The sequence below is a fragment of the Astyanax mexicanus genome, chromosome 9, assembly GCF_023375975.1.
Source record: "Astyanax mexicanus isolate ESR-SI-001 chromosome 9, AstMex3_surface, whole genome shotgun sequence".
Taxonomy (NCBI): domain Eukaryota; kingdom Metazoa; phylum Chordata; class Actinopteri; order Characiformes; family Acestrorhamphidae; genus Astyanax; species Astyanax mexicanus.
This window is the reverse complement of record NC_064416.1, coordinates 36892105-36909621: the sequence shown is the minus strand read 5'-3', so window position 1 is coordinate 36909621 and position 17517 is coordinate 36892105. Positions and strand designations below refer to the sequence as shown.

At 37.1% G+C, this 17517-nt stretch overlaps 1 protein-coding gene across 3 annotated transcripts in view; it reads left to right on the top strand.

Moving 5' to 3' along the window:
- The window catches only part of LOC103041883 (neprilysin), a 95321-nt gene that overhangs the window by 32267 nt on the left and 45537 nt on the right, over positions 1 to 17517 (top strand). For all 3 annotated transcript variants that reach the window (XM_049483423.1, XM_049483425.1, XM_049483424.1), the window contains exons 3-4: positions 1068 to 1103; positions 2331 to 2492. In XM_049483423.1, the coding sequence (XP_049339380.1) occupies positions 1068 to 1103; positions 2331 to 2492 (198 nt within the window). The remainder of the gene's footprint in view (positions 1 to 1067; positions 1104 to 2330; positions 2493 to 17517) is intronic.

Here is a 17517-nt window from a genome sequence, read left to right as displayed (position 1 = left end):
AGTTCATGAATGTTCATGCAAACTGCCTAATGTCTAAAAAGGCACCCTGCTTCAAAATGCATTGGTTTTTGAAAGTGTGAGACCTGTTGTTTTAGAAGATTTTAACCCAAGTTTCACTCAATTTTAGGCGTTTCCAAATCTCACTTACTTGATGCAATAGTTTTCCCCTATATTGTACCAGTGCTAGGAGTGTTCTTCAAGTCAGATGATGCAAACAACATCAATATTTGGCTCTCCAAACTCCCAGCACTGGAGTGTTGGGTTCAAGTCCCTATCTGGGTGGAGTTTCCATGTTTTCCCTGTGTCTGCATAGGTTTCCTCCAGAGACTCTGGTTTCCTCCCACAGTCCAAAAACATGGAGATCAAGTAAATTGGGTACTCTAAATTGCCCAGGAAAATTGAATACTCTAAATTGATGTGTATATGTATGTATAGGATTTTTTTGTGTATAAAATGTATGTATGACTGTGCCCAGATATGGATTGGCACTCTGTCCTGGGTAAAACGTTGTAGTGCATGATGCAGTCCTCCAGGTGGACGGTCGTTTCCGGTTGTGAGTACGTTGTGCGCTATTGGCTGCCGCTTCTCAGCAGTGTGTGGATGAGTGCTGAGTATGAATGGTTGTGTGTAAAATGTGTAAATTGTAAAGCGCCCTTGGGTTTCTAGAATGGCGCTGTAAAAGTTTAGCTTAAGTAATTCATTCATTCAATATTTATAATGACTAGTTTGATGTCTTTGAACAACTGAACATCTTAGCCACATGGATGGCTGTGGCATCACAGAGGAACAAACAGAGCTTAGATGGCTGTGTAGTTCAAGGACCCTAAAGCCTGTGAATTCAGGCTGCAAGATGACTATTACTGCTGTTATAAGCTAGTCCTTGGATTTAACCTTAACTGAGTGTGAGCACTGCGATGCTCACATGTTCACGATCATAGTCCATAAAGCTTTATTAGGGTTTGTAATCAATCACTAATGATTCTCATGAACATTGCATCCTCAGCATTGTACATTAACTGGTTTGCCCCATGAAAGACTAACTTCTTGCATGTTTTGATCTATCCTAGATGGGGTTTGCACTACAGCTGACTGCACAAAGTCAGGTAAGCACATTTTACACTCCCAGAAGCACTTTGGACAGAGTGGGTAAAGTCTAGTTTGACACTGAAATATGTGTGCATGGGAAGTAAGGTTGTCTATTGGAGATTCTATACTAGTCAAGATTTGGAACAAACTCTGTAAGAGTAACAGAATTCCCTGTCAGTTGAATGTTTATCTATCTCCTGTACATGTATGTTTCTAAATTCTGAATATGTTAAAAAAAAAAAAAAAAAAAAAAATGTAAGTGTAACCCAGCTAGAAACCAGAACATTTGTGGCCCACAATGTGTACAGCTCTGGAAAAAAATAAGGGACCACTTAAAAATTACGAGTTTTTTTTTTATTTTACCAAATTGAAAACCTCTTGAATATAATCAAGAGAAGGATGGATGATCAGAAGCCATCAAACCAAACTGAACTGCTTGAATGTCTGCCCCAGGAGTAAAGGCATAAAGTTATCCAAAAGCAGTGTGTAAGAGTGGTGGAGGGGACATGCCAAGATGCATGAAAACTGTGATTAAAAAACAGGGTTATTCCATCAAATATTGATTTCTGAACTCTTAAAACTTAAATGAATATGAACTTGTTTTCTGTGCATTATCTGAGGTCTGAATCTCTGCATCTTTTTTTGTCATTTCGTCCATTTCTCATTTTCTGCAAATAAATTCTCTTAATAAGGATATTTTTAGTTGGAATTTGGTATAATTGTTGTCTGTAGTTTATAGAATAAAACATCATGTTCATTTACTCAAACATATACCTATAAATAGCAAAATCATAGAAACTGATTCAGAAGCTGAAGTGGTCTCTTAAATTTTCCGGAGTGTGTCATTGATTGGAACAGAAGGAGTTAAACATGAGACCCATCTGATTTGGACACTGTACATGGGGCCTAGATGGTACTCCTGTGGGACTAATGCGGCTCCACAGGAGAATGTTGGAACTGTGTTCTTTGGAATGATGGTGTACCATCCAATACTTTTGGAATGAGTTAGGGAGTTGGAGGTGCTAAAAACAAAGGGTAGAAACAGTAACTCCAACAAAAGCAGGATAAACTTTGGTGTCCCAGTAGTTTTGCACTTGTTTTCAAGTATGTTATCAACAGATATTAAGAACATACTCCTGTATTAGGTGTTGTTTGAGACCCCCTTCCTCTTTCTCTTGCAATATTTCCTCTGAATTGATTAATACTCATCTGAACCTGTGTGAATCTGTCTCCACCTAATTTAGCCTCCCGTCTCATTGAGAACATGGACCCTTCAGTCGACCCATGCGACAACTTCTACCAGTATGCCTGTGGAGGCTGGCTGAAGAAGAACATCATCCCCGAGACTAGTTCACGCTACAGCACCTTCGACATCCTCCGAGACGAACTTGAGGTGGTGCTCAAAGGTAAAATCTTTACAATGCCACAGGTCATGCAAGACCAGCCTCCTATCTCTATGAATGGAGTGAGAACAAAATACTGGGAAGTAAGAGTAAAATGACCAATTTAACAACATATTAACACATTTTAAATCACTTAAATCTGATACATGTTGAAGAGTTTGTAGCATTTGGCTCAATAGTGCAGAAAATAGTGATTTTATGGGTCTTGGTGTGGCTACTGCGACTGCACAGATCTCCACATCAAGTGTAGGCTTCCTGTATAGTACTCTATAGGACTCTCCTCCACTCTTAGATCCAATAACAACTTGATTTGCTGGTTCATTTTTTTCATCCATAACAGATACTTGGTAAAACGGTACAAGAAGTACTCTTTATGAATGATCTCCTCATTAATAATATCTGTGCTTAGCATTTTATATATTTTCTTTTTTTGCACGAATACCAGCCATCCTGAGCTGCACAGTGACATCTGGATTCAGTACAGTTTCATTAGGGAACTGAGACGAGCCAAACACAGATTAGCTGGTAGAACTGTAGATGCTATCTTGTGGCCAAACGGGAAGGAAAGCAAATTAAACAGAAGAGGAAGAGGAATTTGATACTGAAAATGGTAATAAGTGAACATTGCTATTTATTATAATATTCTTGTTAACACAAGCTACGTGGGATGAACCGCTAGCTGCTAGCGGTTGGCTGCTGATGCTAATTCTGCTGCACCTAGTTGAAATCTGGAAATCTAGGCTTACTATAAATAAATGTAAGAGCGTTATTTACCCTAATAAACAGTTTTCAGTGCTTGTTTGACTTTAAAATAAAATGTTTTTTAAAGAATTACAGTTTTGTTTATTTATCTTACCTTTACAGCTGCTGATTTAGAAGGAAAACATGGCAACACCCCTGTTCTTTACTAGTGTTGCATAATGCGCCTTTTAAAAATAGACCAGAAAATAGACGTTTATTGATAATGTGTGCCTTATAATATGGTGCGCCTTATAGTGCAAAAAATACAGTACACAGGTTGTGTTGTAGAGTTTTGAACTAGAGGGGTATAAAGCCCCCAGCATTGAGCTGTAGAGCAGTGGAACTGTATTCTCTGGAATGATGGAGCTCCATCCAGTTTTTTTAGGAGTGAGTTGGGGATGGGTGGGCTGGTGATCGTCCAACATTCTTACTTCACTAAAACTCTTGTATCTAAATGCAATCAAATTCTTACAGCAATACTCTGGTCTCCCAATACTTTTGTCCATATATTTAGTACATGCAGCACATACATAGTTTATTATACAGAGCTGGAACAAGCCTCTGCCTACATCAGAATACTGAATGAGACAGACACATACACATGTCTGCTTGTTAGAACATTAGAATATTCCTGTATAAACTCCTCTGAGGGACCAGACTCAATTCCTGTCCTTTGCATTTAGATAAAGGACATTGGGAGTGCATATCTGGAGCATAGGCAGAGTGTGATTGTCTCAACAGGGGTCTTCCAGCACCTACAGCTACGGGAAGCATGTGAGCAGGACCAAGAGGCTGATTACCTCCAGCATGAGGCCTGATTTACGAGTGTGGTCCTGGGGGAGCCTTGAGAGTGCAGGGGAAGTGATGCTGATGATTTTTGTGGTTGAGATGGTAGTGGTTGGGGTTTGGACAGTGTGGATCGAGCAAAGCCTAGTGCAGGACAGGATCTGAAATAGGCATTTAATAGGACTGTGGAAGGTAGGGATGGACTAAAATGATTTTATTTGGCTAAAACCGAAAAAAAATAAAACATTTGGTTGAAGGTTAGAAACCAAATTTTTTATTTAATAAATTGAAAGATTTAAAACTAGTTGCATTTTCACTAGAGGTTTGAAAAATAAAAGCACTAGCTGTTTTAGTTAGCAACACTAAGCAAAATTAGCTAGTTCAGCTAATGCTGCTATTCTAGCCTTGAACGGCCTGTATCTTTCACATGTTTCTCATATGTTATATATGGAGGCTATGATAGTTTTTTTGGAAGGCTTTATAAGATACCAGGGCAAGACTTTATATAAAGCATTTGCCAGAATAATATTTTTACAACATGCACCTGATCAGTTGTGCAAATGCTCGTTTTATCATTCATGTTGTTAATAGTCTACTATTTATTAGCGTTATCTAACATCACATTTAGCTGGTTGAGGCAGATACAGCTATTCAACAATGACCACAGAACATCATGCAGTACAGGACTATGTCTAAAAGTATTTGGACTGCCTTTGTAGTTTGTTCTAATTCTAACTAATGGCTCTTTTCCACTGCATAGTACCTACATTACACTACTCAACTTTGCTCTACTCAGATCTTTTGCTCTTTTATTAGGAAAATTTGGTACCTGGTACCTGGAACTGTGTAGCTTTTTAATGCCTACCTGCCAGCGGGTCTAGGCAAGCTGAGCAGTGACTAAAAATATACCTGACAGATTGATCAGAGCTAATTATCATTCTATTCTTTTTGAAGAAGTGCATTACATATACACTTTCCTTGGATTGTTTGCCATCAGAATAATATAATTAGAGCTGGAAACCACAAGGAAAAGAGGTGAACTATGGTAATGGAAAAGGAACCAGGAGCCAGGTACTAAAATCAGAGTAGAGTCAAGTAGATCCTTAGCTATTCCATTAGGACAGTTTAGTACCTGGCATCCAATTGTAAACTTCCAGTTAGTGCTGAGCAGTATGGCCAAAAATGCATATCATGGTATTTTTCAAGATTCTGATGGTTTCACGGTATATCACTGTATTTTTATTTTTATTTTTTTATTATAATTTTTTGCATGATTAGGCTGTAATATAGGTTTGTGAGTTACTGTTCTGTTAAGAGTACATACAAAACACTAAGGCTTTAAATTAAGGCTTTTATTAGTATTGAGTTTACTTTGTCCCTTAAAATTACACAATATATGAAGAAATCAGATTTTATTATCAGAAAAATAGCTAAAGAATGTAAAAAACTACATTAACATACACTAACAAATTTAACACGGCTCCCATTACAAAATTACATATTTTGGTACCACTTTAAAATAAGACTACCTTTATAAAGGGTTTAGAAATGGTTTACAATTAGTTTATTAATGGTTAATAATTAGGTTGTAAATGCCTTAAAAATCATTAATAATCAGTTATAACACATTCGTAGAAAGGGCAACAATATAGACGGCTGTGGGTTCACTATTTGGCAAACAACAGGTCATTGTTGCCCTTTCTACGTATGTGTTATAACTGATTATTAATCATTTTTAAGGCATTTACAACCTAATTAGTAACCATTAATAAACAAATTGTAACCCATTTATAAACCCTTTATAAAGGTAGTCTTATTTTAAAGTGGTACCAATATTTTAATAAATAGTTTCATAAACACTATAAGCAAACCTAAAATACTAAATGTTTAAGTATTCGAAGAGATATTTCTCAAAAGTTCTATTGCACAAGTTAGATACAAGTATAATATTAAATTATTATATTTTATTCCTGAAGCCATTACAAGCATTACAGTATTAAAATCAGCTACAGTTCTCTTCTCTCTCCAGTTAAAAAATAGATTAAAATCATCCTTCAAGCTACAGTATTAAGATATTTAAAAGGGCTGTAGTTACTGCTCTATTTTACTGGGATAAAAACACTCATACAGTAGAAACAGCAGCAGGAGGTGTTCTGATTTCTCTGCAAGATGGATCTAGACCAGTGTTTGACTCTCTTTTTTGATGGTGCTGTTCAGCAGCGCCCTCTAGCGGTGTGGCGGTATGAGAGAAACTCATACCGGTTCTAGTTCACCCTGCGGTATACCAAATTAACCGGTATACCGCCCAGCACTATGTGCAATGAAAACTAGCTATTTGTAAAATTTCCAAACGACAGTAGCGATCAATTTTGCTTTCATTTGACTCACAATGGCAGCTCATAAAATGATGCCAAGCTTATTTGAAGAGGTACAGTTGTTCCTTGACTTGGTAGAGCTGGATGGTGCAACAAGGAACAGGTGAGCTGTTGTAACGGAAAATGAATCAGGTACCTGCTATCAAAAAGCAAGTAGAGTATAGTAGTGTTGAAGCTGTCAGTATTGCTGGAAAAGGCATACGTCAAGATAGTGAGTAGTTGCAAAAAAGCTTCTTTATGCCTAATGCTAATCATTAGCTAAAAGGGTTTAATCCCTCCTCAGCAGTGTGGACTATAGATCAGTGGGTCTGTGTTTTCTGTATTGATGAAGGACTTCCAATACCGTTGGGAGGATTTACAGTGATGTTTGTGATCCATAACTAATCATCCAACAGTTAGCTAAGTACCTGGCCTCACAACTGCTCTCTTTAATGTAACGCATTCAGATCCTCCCAGAAGGATACCATCATTTAGTGTAAAGCCCTCCCAGCAGAGTTGGGGCTGTACCTGAAGCAAACTGCTGCAGATTGGGGTAAACTCTGGATTACTACCATTGATTTGAGAAGGAAGGCTAGATGAGCAGGTGCCTACACACTCCTTCCTTGTTTTTTTTTTTTTTTTGTATTTTGTTGTAACATTAGCGGTGACCTAGCTACCATGCTAGCGTAATTAAATTAGCGGCGAGTTAGCTATGTTACCAGGGAGAGAAGTAAGGTTAGCAGCGAGCTAGATAGCATAGCGGCGAGTTAGCTGTGTCAAATTTTGATTTCCTGTACAACAAATTATTTTCTACCAAAGAAAATATGACTAAAAAAGGTCCAAAAAAGTTCTTAGAAGCATTAAACTCGACTTTTAAAATGGTGCAAGAACCCTGTCTAACTCTAGGGTGTGTGTTTTGAAAGCAGAGGGAGTTTTTTTCAATATAACAGACTTAGCTTAGGCTAACACAGCTAAAAGTACATAAAGCTAGCTAGCTAACTGCTGATAAAGTTATTGAACTGGTTTATAACGTTACTTGTGGTGGTAGAAGTTATTGAACTTGTCTTGCACATGTTCACGTAGGTTCCGTGTCCTCTGCCTGACACCCTGAGTAAGCTTAGTGTCTGTGAAGGGGTGGGCGGGGTAGACAACGCTCTCTAGCGTTTTCAAATTGGACTGCTGTAACCATTTTACATGCTTGCTCTCATTTCCCATTGACTGCTCCTTTAAAGCTCCAGAGCTTTGCGTATATGAGACTAGTATTATTTATAGTTAACATCATATCAACACCTGGTTGGGTTAATATGTGCTTTCCGATGTTAAATCACATAAATCTGGAACCAAGCCAAATATTTTTACTGTACTTATGTTTAGTAGGGGTGGGCAATATTTTATCGTATACAATATATCGTGACACAGAAATATCATGATATTAAAAATCCATATCGTGATAATAGGGCTGTTCTGTTTTAAAAGTAGTCTATTATTTACTGTGAAGCTTTAGGTGTATTTATTATAATTGTTTTAGTTTGCAGTTTATATGCATGCACTAAATATTCTGCAATATTATTTGCTGCATTATATTATTTTATGCTATATTATTTATTTTGCCACATTATGATTATTCTGTTATACTATTATACTATATTCCTGAAATGAATGAATTATTTTAGTTTTCCTATATCGCCAAGTATATCGTTATCGTGAAAATACCCTGAAATATCGTGATATTATTTTAGAGCCATATCGCCCACCCCTAATGTACAGTACAATCTGCATCTGTTCTAATGTGAGTTTTTTTGAGATGAATTGATTTAAATATGTTTTAAAAATTGTTTAGGTGCCTAGAACTTTTGCACAGTTCTGCACTACTTCTGTCCATCAGTCCTCCTCTCTGTCTCCTCTCTGACTCTTGATAATTAACAGTACAAAACATTATAAACGTGTAAAGTCTTCATTAAACCAATCATGTGCTGATTGAATGCTGGAATCAACAGTATCATGATGATGAGCCTTTGGTGGAACAACAGTCGGGTTTGATTTAAACAACAATGGGTCGCAGATTGTCATCAGAAAGCTCCGATGTCGTAATTAAATTAATGAGACGTTTGAAAGCTCACCTCTTGGTAATAATTTAATTTGAGCTCCTCCGGTCTATTACCGCTAATCATTGGAGCGTCAAAGGGATACACATCACGACAAACACTGAGAAATGAAAATAATTACCCGGGGGCCGGGGCCAAAGCAGAGCGGGCCTCCACTTCCCCCAGAGAAACAAATGTTTTGAAGCCAAATCCCCTTGTTAGCTTTTCCAGAGCGCTGACCTTTGCAGGAATTAAATGGAAAGTTGATGTGAAAATAAGAGCTTATTTAGAGGCTTGATTAGAGGTTTGGATGTAATTAGCGCTCAAGCCTCTGCCGCCTTGGCTGCCCTTCCTCGGCATCTGTCAGCACGAGTTCACGGTTACTAGCATCGCGACAGCTTCTGGCTGCAGGTGAAAGGCTTGGGCTGAGCTTGCTGTATGACTGCTATGAACCTGCTATAAATAAGCGTGATTTGTTGGGAAAGTACAGTGAGATATTACGGTTTTACAGTGGCTTACTAAAGTATTAATACCTCGTGTTTTATTTTATAAAGATTTTATGTGACAGACCAACACAAAGTGGAACGAAAATTATACATGTTTTTCAAAATGTACAGATGCAAGTCTTTTGGGGTTTGTCTCTGCCATGCTGCCACCACCATGTTTCGCAGTGGGCATGACATGTTTAGTGTTACTTTTCCAGTAGACATAGCCCTTTGCATTGGCCGAAAAGTTTAACTTTGTCAAACTGAAAACGATACTTCCTATCTCTTTCTTTCAACAATAGTTTTCTTTAAGCCACACTTTTATAAAGTCCTGATTTGTGGAGTGCTCGACTTATAATTGTCCTGTAGACAGATTTTCTTACCCGAGCTGTGGATTTCTGCAGCTCCTCCAGAGTGACCATGGGCCTCTTGGCTGCTTCTCTGATCAGTGCTCTCCTTGCGTGATCTGTTAGCTAAGAGGGACGGGCATGTTCTTTTTTAGGTTTGAAGTTGCTCAAAGCTTGGGATATGTTTTTATAACCTAACTCTACTTTAATCTAGAGATTGAGATTTTGGCCATTTTCCTTTGCAAAACAGCTCAAGCTCAGCCAGGTTGGATGGAGAGCATCTGTGAACAGCAGTTTTCATATCTTGTCACAGAAGCTCAATGGGATTTAGGTCAGTTTTAGGATTTTGACTGGGCCATTCTAACACATGAATATTCTTTGATATAAATAATTCCTCTGTTGTTTAGAGTCATTGTGTTGCTGGAAGGTGAATCTATTTCCCACTCTAAAATCTTTTGCAGCCTCCCACAAGTTTTCTTCTAGGATTGCCCTGTTTTGTAGCTCCATCCATCTTCCCATCAACTCTGACCAGCTTCCCTGTCCCTGCTGAAGAAATCATCCTTACAGCATGATGCTGCCTCCACCATGTTTCACAGTGGTGTGAATGGTGTATGCAGGGTGAGGAGCAGTGTTACTTTTCCTTCACACAAACAGTAGCGTATTGCATTTTGGCCAAAAAGTCTTAACCATGTTCTGGTCTCATCTGACAACAGCATCTTCTTTCGCATGTTTTCTGTGTCCCCTACATGGCTTGTGTCAAACTGCAAACATCACTTTTTACGTCTTTCTTTCAACAATGGTTTTCTTCTTGCCACTCTTCCATAAAGGCCAGGTTTGTGGAGTGCACAACTTATAATTGTCCTGTGGACAGATTCTCCCACCTGAGCTGTGGATCTCTGCAGCTCCTCCAGAGTGACCATGGGCCTCTTTGCTGCTTCTTGGCTGACCAGCGCTCCCTTGGCTTGATCTGTCAGTTTAGGTGGAGGGCCATGTTATTGCTAGGTTTGTGATTGTAGAATACTTTTCCCATTTTTGGATGATGGATTGTACAGTGCTTCTTGGGATGCTTAAAGCATGAGTTCCTTGGTCTTCGTGACGCTGTTTGTTTACTAGTGTTCTCTAACAAACCACTGAGGTCTCCACACAACAGGTGTTAATATTTGTACTGGGACTAAATTACACACAGCTGGACTCTACCAACTATTAACTGATTAAGTGACTTCTAAAGGTGATTGATTGCACTGGATTTTATTTAGGGGTTTTAGAGAGGCTGAATACTTTTGCACATCACACTTTTCAGATTTTTTTTTAAATTAAATTTCAGAAAACATGTATAATTTTCGTTCCACTTCCATTTATGTGCTACTTTATGTTGGTCTATCACTTAATAATCTTAATAAAATACATTAGGTAGGATTGAGATTTTGTGCTTGTGGGCTCCCCCTACAGAGTGTAATAAATGTTTCAGGCGGATTAGTTTCTCTTTCTCGTTTTCTGGTTTTCACAGATATATTCGGTCTCTTTCCAGCTTCTGCCAGAGTGTCTGTATGTTAGTTTGTAAAGAATGAACCAGTAGTCCTTGTAGAACTGTTAGAACTAAAGGTCGGAAAGCAGGTCGCAGTTCTCGTGAGAGTTGGTCGTGAGAGGAGCTCAGGCAGAGACACGAGAGCACCGCTATTCTGCCTATTACACCTCAATGCAGCGCTGCAGTGAGTTTCAAGCTGTAATTTCACTTCTTTAAAAACATCAAAAATCAAGGAAATCTTACCTAATGCTGCTTTAAGTTTGTAGTTAACCAATGTGTAATTGTGACAAGCACGTGTACTATAAAAATATGTTCAAATTAAAATTAGGTAAAAAAAACTAAAAGTGCATTTTCAATTTAATATACTTTATAAAAATACACATTAAATACTTTTTTTTTGTATTTCCATAACATATTTTAAAGCAGTGCTTTAAATTAAACATTGTGTTGATAGAAAAAATATATAGTGGCTTTAAATACTGCTTAAAATGCACTTTAGCTTTAGTAGCATTAAGTTGTATACATGTGCTTATGTGTATTAAAAAACAGTTCTTAGAAGTTGTTTAAAAAATCAATCAAAAGCTTTTATTAATTATTCTATTATTGTGTTTAAATATAGCTTAATTAACTGAAATATTCTTAAATTACCATAATTTGTCCCAAAATAGTACTTTTAGTATGGATTTAAGTACATTTTTTTATTTTAAAAAGTATGTACTTTTCCATGTTAAGTATACTTTTAAAATATATACTTAATAAACTTTTTTTTTACGAGGGAAGCCACTGTATTTATGTTATTATTGCTGTGCGTTGTGTGAATGTGTTATAGAGAACACGAGGTGACGTGGGATGGAATTTACTGCTTTCTGGTAGGAAGCTGATCATAAAAAGTACTTTGCTGATATTACTTGACACATCATAAATCAGATAAAACCTGAAATCAGCTCACAGTGCAATTTAGCCAGTGCAGACTGAGATATACTATGATACTGACGCGTCAGACTGCAGATAGCTCTAAAATGAGCTGTGACTTTGTCCTCACGAGTCCATAAAAGTCTTATCTCGCCAACTCTATCGAAAACATGTTTGTGAGGCTGTGTTGCCGTTTGGTGACACATGGCCTCGCAGGTGTCAGTTTTACAATAGCAGTAACTGCGTATCTACCAATAACTCACTCCTAAAACGTGTCAGTTTGGGGAAGCTAATAAACCTGCAATAAGCCTGAAACAAACCGTGAACACATTTTAGATCACTTGCAGCCTCATGTGAGCTGGAGCTGTTTTTTTTTTTTCTGTGCAGCAGAAAAGTTCACAAGTCTCTTGGGTTTAAATCAGGATTTTAATTTAATATCATTATTATCTCTAGGCATTACATTATACCAAACCAAAACTCACCACTACCAACTCTCAGCTTAGGTTGGACACAGCTTGAAATATGAGCATTTTGTTAAACAATGTTAATTAAGGCAGATTAAATCACACGTCATGCTACAAGTTTCTTGATACAAAGGAAATTTCAATGTTTATAGTTTTAGCAGATTTTTGTAAAATTTATTCTACTCTAATCTTAGATGCCTAGGTGGTTTTGTTTATATCTTACAAAGTGGAATCCTTGATTTCTGGTCAAATTGGATGATAATCACTGTATTTTTTTAACATTCAAATATATATATCTATATATATATATAATAAAAAAATAATAAACAAATTGTTATTATTGCATTATTGCAGTGGTAATATCAGGCAGCCCTAGTTTAAAATGAAAGACAGACACAAAACTTGCAATGCCTGGTTAAAGAACATAGAAATTAGGCTTAAAACAGTTAGTTTAAAGTCTGAAGATTGTAATGCAGATTTGGTAGAGAGAGAGAGATATGGTGGGAGAGAGAATTATATTGTGGGTTTTGTAGTGTTTTTTTTTTACTAAAACTGTTGACCAGTAGTGTACATAACAAATATGTTTAAAATATATATGTGCTTTACTATAAATATATATAAAACATTGAATTAAGTGGGTTTTTTAGCACAGTAAAACACATTAGCTCAGCATTACAATAAATACAAACAGCAATTTTACAAAAAAGCAGTTCTTTTACAGCCCTGTTCTCCTTAAAACATCTCCTAATATCTCCTCATCTGAGTTTAATAGAGTTATTTCTCATCATATTAACACCTGGTTTGGTAAATTGGTAAATCAGGTGAGCTGCTGATGGAACTGAACATGTACACATGCTGGCTGAGGAGCATCCAGGAGAAATCTGGAATCTCTACACTTTGTTCTTCAGCTTGGCTCGCAGGATAAAACATACTTAGTTAAAAATGAGAATTCCTTGTTACGTTTTACTGTATGTATGTTTATTTGCATCTGTTTAAATCATATGTGGTGCTTTTTTCGGATGAAAACACTCATATTGCTGAGATAAATGGATTAGTGTAATTTACTTTGCTGCCTAAAACTTTTGCACAGTACTGTACCTTCAGTCATTTTACTGAAAATCGTAATAGCTGGACAGTTCTAAAGGCTGCGAATGTAGGAAGCATCAGAAAATACATAATTCTTTCAAATTTGTTTGTATAATATGACATTTTAAACTAGATTAATTAGAGTTCACAAAATGATTTTTTACATTACATTACATTACATTTGGCAATAGTGAAGTACAAAATTAATAGAAAAAACATCTTTAGACAGGGCCTAAAGGAGGTCAAAGGGAAATAAATGAATAGAGGAGTGAAGGAGGGGAAGAAGGAAATGAGGTTAGAAGTAGTTAGTTAGTTAGAGGTGTTAGGAGAGTAAGTGCTCTTTGAAGAGCTCTGTCTTCAGGAGTTTATTAAAGATAGTGAGAGATTCTCCTGATCTGGTAGTAGAAGGTAGTTAGTTAGAGGTGTTAGGAGAGTAAGTGCTTTTTGAAGAGCTCTGTCTTCAGGAGTTTATTAAAGATAGTGAGAGATTCTTCTGATCTGGTAGTAGAAGGTAGTTAGTTAGAGGTGTTAGGAGAGCAAGAGCTCTTTGAAGAGCTCTGTCTTCGGGAGTTTATTAAAGATAGTGAGAGATTCTCCTGATCTGGTAGTAGAAGGTAGTTAGTTAGAGGTGTTAGGAGAGTAGGTGCTCTTTGAAGAGCTCTGTCTTCAGGAGTTTATTAAAGATAGTGAGAGATTCTTCTGATCTGGTAGTAGAAGGTAGTTAGTTAGAGGTTTTAGGAGAGTAAGTGCTCTTTGAAGAGCTCTGTCTTCAGGAGTTTATTAAAGATAGTGAGAGACGCTCCTGATCTGGTAGTGGAAGGAAGTTTGTTCCACCATTGGGGAACTCTGTATGAGAACAGTCTGGATTGCTTTTTGAGAATGTTTGGCAAAGCGAGGTGACGTTCATTGGAGGAGCGCAGCGGGCGGGAGGTAACGTAAGATTTTCAAAAATATATATGTTTAATATATCGCCAATTAACTGATTAAAATGAAAGATGTCCATTGATGTTCTTTATTTGCTGTGAAGAAAAAGTCTTAAATCCTTGCTTTTTTCGGTGCAGAAAAGAATGTAGAAGAGATTAAGGCAGATTAAAGCTATAGAGGATAAAAAAGAGATAAAGATGGCAAGAGAATGGACAGAAAATTAAACTAAGTGAATTGTGGGTTGTGGGCAGTTTGGCCTCCTGCTGCCAGTCTTAGAGACTCTGCACTTTCCCACCATTCTGAGGAGTAAAGCCATGTTGCACTTTTGCACAGTTCCTCTGACCTGCACCTTTACCTCTGCAGACTAGGCCAGCCTGTGACTGAGGGGCTAAGCTTTACCGGCAGTAATCTGCACCAAGCTGACAAAGAAATGACCACAGTTGGGAACGTTCCCGTCAAACAGGGATCAATTCCCATCCTCTTACCCAGATTATCAAAAACATACCGATAGCCGTGACATCACAGGAAGCTCATGCAGCGCTCACCGTGGCTGTGACTGACAGGATTGTATTGCGTCTCTGAATCCGGACCAGGTTCTCATCAAATCACTCAGGAGTTTTAAAATGAATGGTGTGCAGGGCTCACTGTGAGTGGTGAGGGTGTAGCTGGTGGAGAATCAGCTGTGGAGCTCATGCAAAGATGGTGGAGACGCTGCGGGGACATGCTGTTTCCAGTCTGGGACACAGAGGACTTTGTGGACAGATGTGGGTCAGATAGGAGGTTCTGAAAGTCACTGCAGTGGTGCTTGAAAGTTTGTGAAGGCTTTAGGAAAGTTTTTCTATATTTCTGCGTCAATATGACATAAAACATCATCAGATTTCCATACATGTCCTGAAAGCAGATAAAGAGAACCCTGTTAAACAAACAAGACAAATATATATTGTTCTTGCTCATTCATTTATCAAGGAAATTCATCCAATATTACATATTTGTGAGCGGCAAAAGTATGTGTCTAAAGAGTTTGGACTCCACCAGTTCACAGTCAGAAATTCCAGATTGACAGTGATTGACCAACAAAGACTACTACAAGAGCAAGATGTGTAATAAAAATGGTGAGCTCTCGAAGGACCCCAGGGTAACTTCTAAGCAACTGAAGGCCTCCCTCTTCTATTGGCAAATGTTAATGTTCATAAGTTCACCATCAGGAGAAGACTGAACAACAATAGTTTGCATGACCGGGTTGCAAAGAAAAAAAGCCACTTCTCTCCAAAAAGAACATTGCTGCTCGACTGCAGTTTGCTAAAGATCACGTGGACATGCCAGAAGGCTGTTGGAACGGTTATATTTTAGGTCATATTTATGCAGAATTATAGAAAATTCTAATTTAATTTTTAAGCAGGACTGGACAAATTTAGAGCAACAGTGAGCACTATGGTTAGAGCTTTTTGACACATTCATGGATGAAATAGAGCAAATGATGAAAAATACTGGCCATTTTTTTAGCACTACGCTAAAAAACATTAATAACTGAATAATTTGACTGATTACCAACTAGGAATTAGGGCCGCAGTTATTAATCAACATAATCAACAATGTTGATTATAAAAGTTTGTCGTCTCCATGTTTCATTGTCTACACAAAGTTCTGGGGACAGAAACACAGTGGGGGAGGGACCGCTTTCTCAGGTAGTTAAATCAAATATATTTTATTACGCTATTAATTGTATGTTTTAGGGGTGGGCAATATTATATCGTATACAATAAATCGTGACACAGAAATATCATGATATTAAAAATCCATATCGTGATAATAGGGCTGTTCTGTCTTAAAAGTAGTCTATTATTTGCTGTGAAGCTTTAGTTGTATTTATTATAATTGTTTTAGTTTGCAGTTTATATGCATGCACTAAATATTCTGCAATATTATTTGCTGCATTATATTATTTTATGCTATATTATTTATTTTGCCACATTATGATTATTCTGTTATACTATTATACTATATTCCTGAAATGAATGAATTATTTCTGTTTTCCCATATCGCCAAGTATATCGTTATCGCAAAAATACCCTGAAATATTGTGATATTATTTTAGAGCCATATCGCCCACCCCTAGTATGTTTTATACATTGGAGTTCCATCTAGTTTGGGAACTTCTTCTTGGATGTACGTTCTTTTTCAGTGTTTAATTCTTTTTTTCCCTACATTGTAAATGAATACTGAATAAAAAACACTATAAAAAAGACTGAATAATGTAATTAACTTAAATGTGTTAAACAAACCAAGATATTTTTCTGAGGCTGGTAACTCTGATAAACTCATCCTGTGCAAAAGAGGTAACTCTTGCTCTTTCTTTCCTGGGGCGGTCCTGATAAGTGCCAGTTTCATCATAGAATTTTAGTGTTTTTTGCTAATACAATTGAGGATACTTTCAAAGTTGAAACTTGAAACTTTTCAGATTGACTGACCTTCATTTTTAAAGTATATATTTTTATGTATTATTTTGTATTTAGTTGAGTAGTTCTTGTCATAATATGGATTAGAACATTAAACAAATAAAGCTATCCACTGTATACTCTACAGTGTATAACTCTTAACTCTTCACAACCTTATAACTGATCATTCTGGTTTGTTTAACACGTTTCCATGTGGTTTTCTTCACAATCTGGAACATTTTAGTATTACTTACTATTACAATGTAGTTATGTTTTAATAGAAATGTGTTGACTGGTACTTTATGTTAAGGCGGAGACTGAGCCACAAGGCAAAACCTACAGGTGTGCAGACTTGAGCAGGTGAGATAAAACATGCACTGGAACAGGAGTTATATCCAAAGCACTATATTTAACATAAACCATCCAATATGATTAAATTAGTGGAAATAATACAACCTCACGTCATCCTCACATCAATCTCACCTAAGATATGGCAGTAACATAGTCTAGGTACATTTAGAAAGCTTGCTGTTTAGAATTCTATCTATGAATGGAAGCACTAGTTTTATCAGTATTCGCTGGTAGCTTTATTTAGATGGTCAGGGTGGTTGAAAAGCTGGCCATACAGGTAAAAACATACTGAATACTGGTAAACTAGCTGATTAATTAGCATTTGGCCTGTGTTTGTATGTTGTATGGGAGTGTGGTTGTGCTAGTTGATTAGCTTGGTCTAGCACATCATGCTAATAGACCAGCAAACTCAATATGAACAATGTGTTTTGTTGGTTAACCAGCATGGTGATGATGGTAATGCTTCTGAAACAGGCTGGCAAGACTTGTCATTGTTCAGCAGGGCTCTTATGGAACAATCATTTATTTGCCAAT